Here is a 13,947-nt window from a genome sequence, read left to right as displayed (position 1 = left end):
GTGTATAACATTAATAAATGCATATTTATTAATTCAAGATAATTTCTAAAAATAAAGCGAATTTTAATCTTTACACATTGCATACCTACATTGAATATTTAGCTTTAGCATTACCTGTAAGAAAATATAGAATTTCAATTAATCAAAGTAGCCAAAGAATGATCGTTACTAGATGAAGATGATAAAGATGAAGAGGTTAAAAGTAAGTTAATGATTACTCGACTTGCATAAAGTCGCAGTAGTAATAATCTAAGATGTAATAAACAGTATTAGAGTACACAAGAAGTAATTGTTTTATTTTCAATTTCCTACTTTTATTTCAATATTCGTAACTTTTGGCAGGCACAATGTTTTGTTATGAAGTTATGAGTAAATTGAACATTTTGTAAACGGATTGTGAATCCATAATAATACAGTTTTTTTTTTAGGAAAAATTTGCTGACTGTAGAAGTGGTTGATCACAAAGTCAGGATATTCGATTACAAATGTTTGACATGTCTAGATTTTTTTAATGATCTTTACGAGGTAAAATTCCACCAACATCAACAAACATGCAAGTATGCCTGCGAACGGTGTCACCGGCAATTTGACACTAAATTGGAAATTGTGGTTCATGTTATTGAACACAACATGGACTATGAACCGAATCCTGAATATGAATGCGAAGAATGTTCTTTGGAGTTTTACAACTTAGACGAATATAAACATCACCAGAAAAGCTGTCATAGAAAAATCGTTATATCAAATCAGTCATCAGGCGCCCAATATGAGACTAATGTTTTACAGACTGATTCAAATGTAGAAAGAGAACAAAGTAATTATTCCAATTACAGTAAGTTTGTTTCCGAAGACTCAACACATGAACAAGATGGTAAAGTTACAGAAACAAACTTAAGTTTGAAAGATTGCGAAAGTGAAAAACATTCTAAGAATCATGATTCGGACAATGTTCTTAAGACATATGGAAAAACATATTATTGCAAGTACTGTAACAAAAGTTTTAAATCAAAATCTGACTTCAACGTCCATTTGGCAACTAATTTAGAAAGCCAAAAATATGGCTGCTATAAGTGTGGAAAGTTTTTTTCGCGTAAAAAATCTCTTATAAGGCACATAGATGCCTGTAAATGTGACAGATACCAAAAACGATTTGCAAAAAGTTGTTATTCGAATAACCGTGAAAGACCAATTAAATGTGATGATTGTGGTAAATATTTTACAAAACAATGTTCTTTAAATGTACATATGAGGATTCACACCGGTGAAAGACCATTTAAGTGTAAGGTTTGTGGGAAAAGTTTTACGCGTAGTGGTGGCTTAAATAGACACATGAGGATTCACACCGGTGAAAAACCATATAAATGCGATGATTGTGGTAAATATTTTACACAACTATTTTCTTTAAATGAACATATGAGGATTCACACCGGTGAAAAACCATTTAAATGTGATGATTGTGGTAAATATTTTACAAAACAATCTTCTTTAAATGTACATATGAGGATTCACACCGGTGAAAAACCATTTAAATGTGATGATTGTGGTAAATATTTTACAAAACAATCTTCTTTAAATATACATATGAGGATTCACACCGGTGAAAAACCATTTAAATGTGATGATTGTGGTAAATATTTTACAAAACAATCTTCTTTAAATGTACATATGAGGATTCACACCGGTGAAAAACCATTTAAGTGTAAGGTTTGTGGGAAAAGTTTTACGCGTAGTGGTGACTTAAGTATACATATGAGGATTCACATCGGTGAAAAACCATTTAAATGTGAAGATTGTGGAAAACTTTTTGGCCATAAAAGTCATTTAAATGTACATATGAGGATTCACACCGGTGAAAAACCGTTTAAATGTAAATATTGTGACAAAAGTTCTACTAATGCTTATAATTTAAATAGACATGTTAGGTCATTTCACACGGGTGAAAAGCCAATTAACTCCAATATTGTGACAATTAACTGATGTTTTTGTTCTTGGAGTTGCATCGGTATTGGAAATCAAACTTTGTAGTTTAGTCGACGTTTTGCAAATTTATTTTTGCATCCTCAGCGCCTACGTGCGTATTATTTTTCGAGCAGTTTGTTAAAATTTAATATCTCAACTTTTAGAGAATATATTTCAAACTCGTCACTGTATGTTTGGTATAATTATATTACCCTGGCTACATTAAATGGAACTCACAGTATTCGTCCAATGTGTGTACCGAAAAAATTGCGTTAAAGCTAAGATTGGCGCCAATGTTTTTATTGCTAAGGCCAACGTTGGAAGTTGGCTGTCTATTCTCAGTTTTTGACCATGCTTCAGTATATGTTTTTAGTCCTGTGTACACGACGTCGTTTATCTTTTTTACCACATTGTAAGGTTGGAGATTCAAACACAATATCACATGAAAGTGGAATACCGTCCGACTGAGAATGCAGGTGTCGTTCGGTTTTTTTATTGCCTAGCAGGTCACAGAGCCGCTGGAAGAGATTGGACTCAAAGTTTCGCCCCTGGTCAGAAGGTAGCTCCAAGGGCACACCAAATCTGCTGAAGACATTTTCGACGAGAACATCAGCAACTGTGCTGACTTTTTGATTCGGAATAGCAAACAGTTCAGGGCATTTATTGTTAAAGTAATACGTTCAAAAGCCAGTCCTCTGTTGTAATGTTTTATTTGTCCCCTGGATCTTGTTTGTTGTCCTTGGATAGCTGCACAAGTGGAACATTGTCTGCACCATGATTTCACGTTTTGGCAGTAGTTTACCCAGTAGAAACGTTGCCGAACTTTGTTCAAAGTCTTATTGACTAATAAATGAGCACCAGTTTTTTCATTGCGTATTTTCTTAAGTACGTGGACACCCCTTTTTTGGGAATTACCAACTGCTTCCTTCTCTCCTTTTATATGTCTCGTCCGTCCGCATTGATAACACTCCACTCTAAAGGTCGCGCGTGATCGGACTGTCTGGGTGGACTGTGCATTTCCTAATGCTTTTATTTGTTCCATTAATTGGCAGACCATTGATTTAATTTCGTTTATTAATGCAGCAACACAATCGGTTGGCGGTACTTTCTCTTCTTGAATAGACATGGCACTGACTTTTGGGTTTAAGTCATTCAACTCAGGCTTCAAATTCCAGCGCTCGAGCCACCAATTGACTGCTGTTGCTTCCCTTGAGCGTCTTTACCCCCGGATCTCTAATCTCTTCTATAATGTACTGTGCCACAAATTCTTCTTCGATTGGATTTCTCCAAAACTGCTGAGTAATCCAAATGTACAAGGCGTCGAACTTTGGCTTCAAACTCTTGTAAATTTTCACCCGGTTTTCTGCGGGTGTGCCTTTAATTGGATTTGATAAACTTCATTTCATTATACGATTCTGAAAACTGTCTGTTTCTCGGCTGATTCATTGTCGAGAAAATGTACCTTTTCCGTGAGAACGCACGAAAGTGCCCATTTTTGGTGCGCTGTTTTTAACTGATGGGGTAAAAACCGTGTTATTTCTTGTATGAAAACTATTTTTTAAGAGAGAGGAAATACTAACTTAACAATCAATGCGTCGGCTGTCTTTTTAAAAGGGGAGAGACACTTCTGACGTTTGGGTTTTGCCTCCCGCCTCACGGCTTTGGCCCCATCGTCCCACCCGCTAAATAGCGGAACCACTACAAAAGGAACCCACCATCCCAGCGCAGCACCTAAAATGAACGGGGAAGGAAGAGGGCCTATCTTTATTAAGGAAAGAAACGCTATTTACAATGAAAAACTTAACGCTATGTACAATTTTACGCTACAAAATATTTACATAGACCTATACATGCAGTTGGTCTGTCGTTAGTCCGCTAGTTCATTCCACTCACTTATCAACTCAATATCAGCTTCCTCGCTATTTTTCTTGAAGGCCCATTACTTCCCAACATATACAAAGAAGTAGTAGTCCATATTCTTTCAGTGGAGTCGCAGGAGTACGAAAGGAAGGAAATGACAAACAGTCTTCTCCACAATACTTTATTATGACCTTAGATGGTAAGGTCTGCTCAACAAGTTTCGGTCACATAAATGACCATCTTCAGGAGCTCAAATCAGTCGACCAATGTGACTACTGTCTTTTTACAAGGGGAGAGACAGAGAGACCCATGTTATGACGAAATAGTTAAATTAACAAAGTTAAATAGGTGAACAAAGCTCATTATGGAGAAAAAATAACTATAGCACATTAAATCAAAAAATTAATTAAAAATTAAACAAAAAAACTTAAACTAGACCCATTTAGGGCTGGGTGAGACCCTAGGGGGGAAAAAAGAGCTTAACACTTGTGCACCATCCACAGAAGAGGGAAGAGGGGCGATGAAACAGGAAACAAAAGTTTCCTTTTTTTAATTAATTTTTTGATTTAATGTGCTATAGTTATTTTTTCTCCATAATGAGCTTTGTTCACCTATTTAACTTTGTTAATTTCACTATTTCGTCATAACATGGGTCTCTCTGTCTCTCCCCTTGTAAAAAGACAGTAGTCACATTGGTCGACTGATTTGAGCTCCTGAAGATGGTCATTTATGTGACCGAAATTTGTTGAGCAGACCTTACCATCTAAGGTCATAATAAAGTATTGTGGAGAAGACTGTTTGTCATTTCCTTCCTTTCGTGTTCCCAACATATATTTCCCGACCGCGCACCCGTTTTTCGAGTACGAGCTAAGCAGAATGTGACTCAGGTTCTCCTGCTCTAGGCCGCAATAGCAGGTGTCGTCGTCCTCGGACAAGTTAAAACGTCTTACGTAACTCTTGAGATTTCCATGTCCAGTGGCCAGCTGTACTCCCTTGAATGTATGTGGTAGTCTGTTCAGACCCACTTCCTTACACCGCGAGTACAACTCTCGGCCCTTTTCGACCGAGTCCCACTCTTCTTTCCACTTGGACAAAACCCATTTTTCCCAGCGTATCTTTTCGGATGTTTTTGTTGCTCTTATCGTCGTTTCATCGGCTGCCGGTGTCTCTAAGTTTTTGAGTATCCGGTCAGCCGGGTTGTCTTTTAAGCTTATCCATTTTAGGACCACGAAGCCTGTCTGAACCTTCTCCCTTACGGTCGCTTGGATCTCTGCGACTGTTCGGGATTTGGTTTTACCAGTGTTGATTGCCCTCAATGCTTCCTTGCTATCGGATCGTATAGTAATGCTCTTTTTTTGCCCCGTTATGATCTTGACCCCTTCGTATATTGCACACAGTTCGCCCTCAACTGTTCCAGCTGCTGCCAACATTTTATGGCCTGTTTTTAATTGCCCTCCTTCTTGTACAAGCCACTGCTCTTTCGCTTGAGCTGAAGTCCAAGAAGACTTCGATCTTTTCTAAGGCACTCGGGCTGTGCCTCGTACCCTTAACAAACCTATCTAGCTCTGTAAAATTCCACCTGTCACGTTGCGTCTTTTGTGAAACGGCTTGCCGTTCATTCGCATAGGCGAGTGCGGGCGTTCCCGCTATGACCATAAGAGCGTCAGTGGGCGTGGTCTTGTAGGCCGGCACGATCGACCGCAAGAACATTCGCTGCGTTATGAGTTGTGTGTGCTGTTTTTTGTTTGCCTTTTTCTTGCCTTCTCTCATATTTCGGCACCATATATGAGGCTCGGTAAAACCACTCGGTCATACATGGATTTGGCCATGTCTTTTGACGCACACTTTCGCGATCTTAGAAGTGCCGAGAGCCTTGGCGCGATCTTACTCGCCTTTTGCCTTATCGTGCGAATGTGGGCTGCAAAGTCCATTTTTTGATCCAATGTCACCCCCAAATAACTCACACTGTTTGCGACTGTAATGCAGTTGTCGCCTATGTTTATACACGGCGGCGGCGAATTTTGCGGCTCGCCGGTATAAATAATGTTTCTGTCTTGCCCAAGTTACACTTCATCTTTGACTCTTTTTTTTCCCATGCCGTACAGCAATCCCAAATCTCGCTCCACGCTGCCTCTTTCCTTTTGACGGACGTGCCGTGCAAAACCAGGCACTGATCGCCGGCGTAAGCTTGTAATTTTACATTTAACTGTATGTCCTCAAACTTCCGAAACCAACTCTGCATAGCCGAGATCCACAGCGTGGGTCCCTGCGGACAATCCCGGTCTATGGCCATTTCGATATCGCCAGACAAAATTCTCCTGTTCATGAGGAAGGAGGCGACCATTCTCTGAAGGTAGAGAGCTGCTTCCAAAAAGCGCAGTTGCTCGCTGATCTGCCGGGACCAGGCCATATTGAAGGCGTTTGACAAATCCAAGAGTACGATTAGTGCGTGGTGGTTTGCTGGTTTATTTTCGACTGTTCGAATGAGCTGTTTGATGGAGCCTATAGTGACCGGGCCGCCTTCGAGGAAACCGAACTGGTCCGCGCTGACTACATTTGCCTTTTCGATCCAATCCCTAAGCCTGTTGTCCAAAATCTTGTCCAGCACCCTTCCGTATGCTGGAAGCAGGCTTATTGGTCTATAGCCTCCTTTTGGATTAGGGATCCACACCACCTTGGCTTTTTTCCACACTTCCGCAAAGTACCCGAGTCTAATGCAGCCAGTATATAGCGATTCAAGTTTTGCGCCCGTTGCTTGTATAGTCGCTTTTAATGCTTCGTTGGGGATCGCGTCCCCACCGCATGCCTTCCCATTTTGCAGCTTTCCCACCACGTATCTAATCTCTGTCTGGGTCGTTTGCATATATGGTTCGTCGGTTTCGCATATGGTTTGGAGAGACCAATGCAGGCGCCAGTTTGCGAGCACATTTTGTTCATTCGTCGCTACAGCGCGGGTGATATTTCTTTAGCAAGTTGTCATCGATATGTGCTTGCTCCGTGGTGTAGGTGGCGTTATTGCACCATATACCTGCTTTCCCTTTGCCACTTCCAAGCCTCATTAATGCCTCCCATACTCTATTCCAGCACTCGTTTTCGCACAAATTATCTAATTTGTCTGTTAGACACTTCTTTTTTGCCTCGCTAATAAATTCCTTGTATTGCGTTCTTCTTTCTTTCCACACCCTTCTGAGTTCTTTCCTCTTATCTTGCTGTTTTTCGCTCTGGTACCTTTTCCTTTTCCACCATTCCACCTCCACCATGTGTCCCCGTCTGTATGCGTTACCTTTCTCGGAATATATTTTTTGCACGCCACGCCCATCATTTCTTGTACCTTTACGGCTTCGGCTTCCGCCCGCTCGATGCTGTTAATCTCAAGCGGTTCCCAAACTTCTGCAGTCGAATCCATTTTATCGCCTAGATATATCGAGAACCTCCTCCGATCCCACATTGTTTATTTTCCTTCTTTGGTCCTGATTTTCTTCTTGATTTCCTGAACTGTATAAATGTTTGTAGAAGTCCTCGACTATAGCAGTTATTTCGCTTCGGTTGCTGACTACAATGCCATCTTGGTACTTCATTTTTGCAAGTCTTGGTCTTCCGCTGGATCTCAGAACTTTCATACTTATGTTATCCTCAATTGTAGCTTTGATCAGATTAGTATTATAATTTATCAGGGTTCTTCGGATATTTTTGTTGATTTCTTCATTAGAAAGTTATTTATATTGTTACACTTTACTGAGTACTTTTGATAAGTGAGACCTTGAATAAACTCAACAGACTTTATTTAAGAATTACACAACTATTTTCAACACTACTTTTAAACCACTAAAGTCACTTTTATCACTTTTCACTACTTCGTTCTTTGCTTTATCGCGCCACTGTTATTTCACAACTGACTGTCCGTCGGCTCGGTCGGTTTATACATACCAGGTGTCCAAGAGCACCCTGGACATAGGAGATTAACATGGGAAAACGGTTTTGATTTTTTTGCGCCTGTTCGGTTGATTTGATTGAAAAATCGTATTAATAAAAGTTGTAGTACCTATCACGGACTAGTTTTCTGTATTTTTTTCAGATCTCTGACTTGAGCCCTTTCGTCGTAAAACACGAACAAAAATGAGAAAATTTAAACTTTTGGCCTGCACTGTATAGGCGGTTGTCGGGCAACGGGTTAACAGGTTATTGTTGCTGGTACGGTTGCTCGACAACCGCTTATACAGTGCAGGTAAAAAGTTAAAATTTTCGCATTTTTGTTCGTGTTTTACGACGAAAGAGCTCAAGTTACAGATCTGAAAAAAATACAGAAAACTAGTCCGTGATAGGTACTACAACTTTCATTAATAGGATTTGTCAATCAAATCAACCGTACAGGCGCAAAAAAATCAAAACCGTTTTCCCATGTTAATCTCCTATGTCCAGGGTGCTCTTGGACATCTGGTATATGTGTGGGTGATCGATTTTAGAACTTTCTTGTATGCACAGAATGTTCTTGCTATACGTCCAGTAAACGTTTATTGTATCGCGAACATTCCATTCGATACGCCGATCCAAGTTTAATGATACCGGGACATGTCCAAAAGTAGTTGTTTTTTAGATTTGCATTTTACATGGGGTTAAATGGGTAACTCTCTTATTTTGTGGCCCAGAGGGTTGAGACTTCGTATTAGGGGGGTAAGTTTGGGACACCCCTGGGGTGCGGTGTTGCCAAGTTGTGCACTTTCCCCCTAAATTTAGGGAAATTTATATAGTGACCCCTCGTTTTTTCCTAAATTTCAGGAAATCTTAATCTGGTTATGAGGCCTTTGTAACAAACAATATTTGGGGTTGTCCCGATGCTGATTGATTTAATTTTCTTGTATGCTGGTCGACCTTACCGAGCTTATCTTTTTGTTTGTGCCATATATTCCTTGTTGTGGCTTGTATACTGCTCGAAATGTCGTGAGTGGTAATATTGTACTATAATAGTGACCTGCAATTGTTGATTTGGGTGGCTAAACACACCCGACGATAAGAATGTTCTTACTTTTATAAAATTAATGAAAACAAAATAACATGAGGGACTGACTAGCGTCACGACATGCAACCAGAATATGTTCAAATCAAATGACTCTTATGTGGACAAAGAAGTTCTCTTGATGCCTGAGCCACCTTAGAATCCGGTCATCTTCTAATAAATAATAAATAACAAAATATCTAAGACAAGTCTAACCGTAAAATGTTGTATTTTTCTAATCAGATTTACTTCTAAAAGTCAGTTTAGGACAGCTATTTTAGCTGAAGCTTTAACATTACAAATAAATTTACTATTAAGTGTATAACATTAATGAATGCATATTTTTTGTAATATACGTTCAAGATAATTTCTAAAAATAAAGCTAATTTTAATCTTTACACATTGCATACCTATCTACATTGAATATTTAGCTTTAGCATTACCTGTAAGAAAATATAGAATTTCAATTAATCAAAGTAGCCAAAAAATGATCGTTACTAGATGAAGATGATAAAGATTAATATTTAGTTTTTTTTGCAGTTTAGTAATAATAGTAAGTATGATTACTCGACTTGCACAAAGGCGCAGTAGTAATAATCTAAGATATAATAAACAGTATTAGAGTACAGAAGAAGTAATTGTTTTATTTTGCATTTCCTATTTTTATTTCAATATTTGTAAATTTAGGCAGGCACAATGTTTTGTTTGCAGTTATGAGTAAATTTAACATTTTTTACCCTCTTTGTGAATCCCCAATGATAATACAGATATTTTTTTAGGAAAAATTTGCTGACTATAGAAGTGGTTGATCATGAAGTCAGGAGATCCCATTATAAATGTTTGACGTGTCTAGAGTTTTTTAATGATCTTCGCGAGGTAAAATACCACGAACATCAAGAAACATGCAAATATGTCTGCGAACGGTGTCACCGGCAACTTGACACTAAATTGGCAATTGTGGTTCATGTCATTAAACACAACATGGACGATGAACCAAATCCTGAATATGAATGCAAAGAATGTTTTTTGGAGTTTTACAACTTAGACGAATATAAACATCACCAGAAAAGCTGTCATAGACAAATCGTTATATCAAAGTCATCAGGCCCCCAATATGTGACCAATGTTCTACAGACTGATTCAGACAATGTTCTTAAGACATATGGAAAAACATATTATTGCAAGTACTGTAACAAAAGTTTTAAATCAAAATCTGACTTCAACGTCCATTTAGCAACTAATTTAGAAAGCCAAAAATATGGCTGCAATAACTGTGGAAAGTTTTTTTCACGTAAAAAATCTCTTATAAGGCACATAGGTGCCTGTAAATGCGACAGATACCAAAAACGATTTGCAAAAAGTTGTTATTCGAATAACCGTGAAAGACCATTTAAATGTGATGATTGTGGTAAATATTTTACACAACAATCTTCTTTAAATGGACATATGAGGATTCACACCGGTGAAAAACCATTTAAGTGTAAGGTTTGTAGGAAAAGTTTTACGCGTAGAGGTGACTTAAATATACATATGAGGATTCACACCGGTGAAAAACTATTTAAATGTAATGTTTGTGGTAAATATTTTACACAACAATCTTCTTTAAATGGACATATGAGGATTCACACCGGTGAAAAACCATTTAAATGTGATGATTGTGGTAAATGTTTTACACAAAAATCTTCTTTAAATGGACATATGAGGATTCACACCGGTGAAAAACCATTTAAATGTGATGATTGTGGTAAATATTTTACACAACAATCTTCTTTAAATGGACATATGAGGATTCACACCGGTGAAAAACTATTTAAATGTAATGTTTGTGGTAAATATTTTACACAACAATCTTCTTTAAATGGACATATGAGGATTCACACCGGTGAAAAACTATTTAAATGTAATGTTTGTGGTAAATATTTTACACAACAATCTTCTTTAAATGGACATATGAGGATTCACACCGGTGAAAAACCATTTAAATGTGATGATTGTGGTAAATGTTTTACACAAAAATCTTCTTTAAATGGACATATGAGGATTCACACCGGTGAAAAACCATTTAAATGTGATGATTGTGGTAAATATTTTACGCATCCATCTAATTTAAATGTACATATGAGGATACACAACAGTGAAAAACCATTTAAATGTGATGATTGTGGTAAATGTTTTACGCATAAATCTAATTTATATGTACATATGAGAATACACAACGGTGGAAAAACATTTAAATGTGATGATTGTGGTAAATATTTTACGCAACAATCTTCGTTAAATCAACATATGAGGATTCACACCGGTGAAAAGTCGTTTAAAGCGTAGATGTGAGTTAAATGTACAGCGTGAGTCAACGATAGAGTAAAGAACATTATCTCATTTCCTTCGAGAAATACAAAAAAATTCAAGTTTTAGATCAAAGTTTTAGAGAATATTGAGATGCAAAGTTTAAAATTACATTTGGATAAACAGAAAGATTCATAAAAGCGTGGCAAATAAAATATTAGCTTTTTAAAAGGAACCACTTATTTTTTAACACATTTAAGATTCTCCGTAAAATTCTAAAACTTTTTTAATTTTGTCATATACCTAAACCAAATAGTTTTTTTTTTCTAATATTTAATTTTTTTCATACAAATAAATATTAGTTTTTACTATGATGGAAAATTGAATATATCGCCATTGTTTTTAAAGGTAGAATACTCATATTTGGTACAAAACTTTTACCTTTGTTTTTTGTTATCTAAACTAAACTAAAATCTGAACATTGTCTTTGACATATCAGTTGAGGAAAAATATACATTTTAAATTGTTGTAACTAACGTAAAAAATTATACATTTATGGTTTTTTCTAAAAAAATCAATGGATTTACTAGAAGTAATTCTGATATACGCTTTTCGAAAAACTAAAAAAAATAAGTCATAATAATTTTTTAACTAACTTACTTATTTTGCATATCAAAGTTTGACAACACCTGCTTATTTGGTTTGTCGTAAGCTATTTAGTTATATACTTATAGTTAGGATAACAAAAACTAAGGTAAAAATTTAAAAAGTGTAAATAAATCACAGACTATTAAAATTAGGTATATGACATACTTAACAAAATTTGAAGTGTATCATAAAAGCTATGAGAAAAAATAGTTGAAAAAGTTGAGATTTCTTAGGTTGTATTAGTCAAAGTATATTTAAAAAATTTAACGCCCTTTTGAATCTAACGCAAGTTAATTTGGATAAATCTTGTCGTCCCTGTAGAACGTTCGCACCAAATATGGCGAGACAGACAATTTTCCTTCATAGTTAAAACTAATATTTGTATGAAAAAATTTAAATATTAGAAAAACTATTAGGTTTAGGTTTAAGACGTTATTCAAAAAACTTTTAAAATTTCATAGTGAATCTAAAAATCTTTTGAAAAATAGGCGGTTCCATTTAAAAAACTATTTTATCTGCTACGGCTTTATGAACCACCCTGTATATCCAACAGTAATTTTAAACTGTGCATCTCAGTATTCTCTAAAACTTGTGTATTTAACTTAATTTAGTATTTCTCGAAACAATGAGATAATGAACTTTACTTTGTCGTTGACTCACCCCCTGTACATATAAGAATTTACACCAGCGAAAAACCATTTGAATGTGATGATTGTGGTAAATGTTTTATCCGATAATCTTCTTTAAATTACCATATTATAAAGATTCACACCGGTGAAGTCATTTAAATGTAAGGATTATGGAAAACGTTCTACGCGTAGATGTGAGTTAAATGTACAGCACATAAGAATTCACACCGGTGAAAAACCATTTAAATGTGATGATTGTGGTAAAGGTTTTACGCAACCAAGTTCTTTAAATGTACCGGTAAAATATCATTTAAATTTAAGGATTGTTGATAACGTTTTAGGCGTAGATGTAAGTTAAATGTCCATTTGAGGATTTACACCGATAAAAGCCACTTAAATGTCCATTTTGGCAAATGATCTTTGCAAAGTTTGAATTTAATTAAAAGTTATTGTATTATAAAAATGATGATCCTTTGACCGGTTTTGCCGTATTACTGCTACATTTACTCTCATTAGGGGCTGTTCTTAGATTTGGAAACGCCATCTGTACTTTCTAACTCATAGAGTTGAGTACATATGTCACCAGATGTTGCACAACAAATATTATTGTATAATGTTAAGGTTTAGTGTACTTTTCACCTAGGTTTTCTCATAACTGTGTGGTTTTAGACTGTGGTAGAGAAAGTGTAGTCTTGTAGTCTTCTTCGCCAGCATATAGTATATTAAGTATCAAGAACAGTAAGTAAGCTTTACTGATCGGTGACAAAGTTTGGAGCCTGAGCGAAGACTGTAATTTGTCCGAGATCAGTAAAGCTATTACTGTTCGTGATGCTTACACTATTTTTTGTACGATTTCAACAAAATCATCCTAATTCTTAATTCCTCTTTCTGAAATTCCCTTTAATCCTATATTTATCCACTTGTATTAATTCCCTTTATCCCGTTCAGCTGAACGGTAAGTACAGCAAGTATTTACTTCCCGGTTTGTTAGCCCTAGCAACCAGAAACTAGACAGGAACTAGTCTTTCCCGCCTTCAAAACAGGTGCTGTAAACACTCAAAATTATACAAGTCGTAGAAAAATGTATATTGTTACATACGGAATTGAGTCATATCTTTGAAACAATCTAGACGACTGCAACTGCACAAGAACTTAGTCATAAGCATAAATCATAAGTTACGAGCCGACGGCAAATTCTTTGAATTAGAAGAACATCGAAAAGGTGGAGCTTCGTAGGAAACAAACAAATTTATAAAACGTACTTTTCGAGATGTGATGCCCTTAAGAGCCGGCGGTCGTTCCTTTGACGCGCCTAAAACAGATGTACCGGTCTGCATGGCACATGGCATCTCTCAAAGGTTGTTGATCAGCATCAGAAAGATTGGGACCAGCATATTCCGCTCTTCTTGATGGCTTATAGAGCAGCAGTTCACAACTCAACGGGACAGTCACCATCTAAAGTTCTGTTTGGTCGAGAACTTCGACTTCCATGTGATGTGGTGTTCGGATCTCCAACAGGCCAAAGCACGAACATTGAGAACTACGTTGACGAGTTGCAAGACAGATTACTGA

At 36.7% G+C, this 13,947-nt stretch overlaps 1 protein-coding gene across 1 annotated transcript; it reads left to right on the top strand.

Annotated features, from left to right (window-relative positions):
* Positions 1-411: 411 nt before the first annotated feature.
* Positions 412-2,148, top strand: LOC145726103 (uncharacterized). Its single transcript, XM_081975050.1, has one exon. The coding sequence runs from the start codon at positions 631-633 to the stop codon at positions 1,975-1,977; it is 1,347 nt and encodes a 448-aa protein (XP_081831176.1). The 5' UTR covers positions 412-630; the 3' UTR covers positions 1,978-2,148.
* Positions 2,149-13,947: the final 11,799 nt, after the last annotated feature.

The sequence above is a fragment of the Ips typographus genome, linkage group LG3, assembly GCF_016097725.1.
Source record: "Ips typographus isolate SLU linkage group LG3, UJ_Ityp_2.0, whole genome shotgun sequence".
NCBI lineage: Eukaryota > Metazoa > Arthropoda > Insecta > Coleoptera > Curculionidae > Ips > Ips typographus.
This window is presented reverse-complemented; position numbering and strand designations above follow the sequence as displayed.

Bases quoted from the DNA above. Each gene is read 5' to 3' on its own strand.
- LOC145726103 (XM_081975050.1), top strand. From the start codon at position 631: ATGGACTATGAACCGAATCCTGAATATGAATGCGAAGAATGTTCTTTG.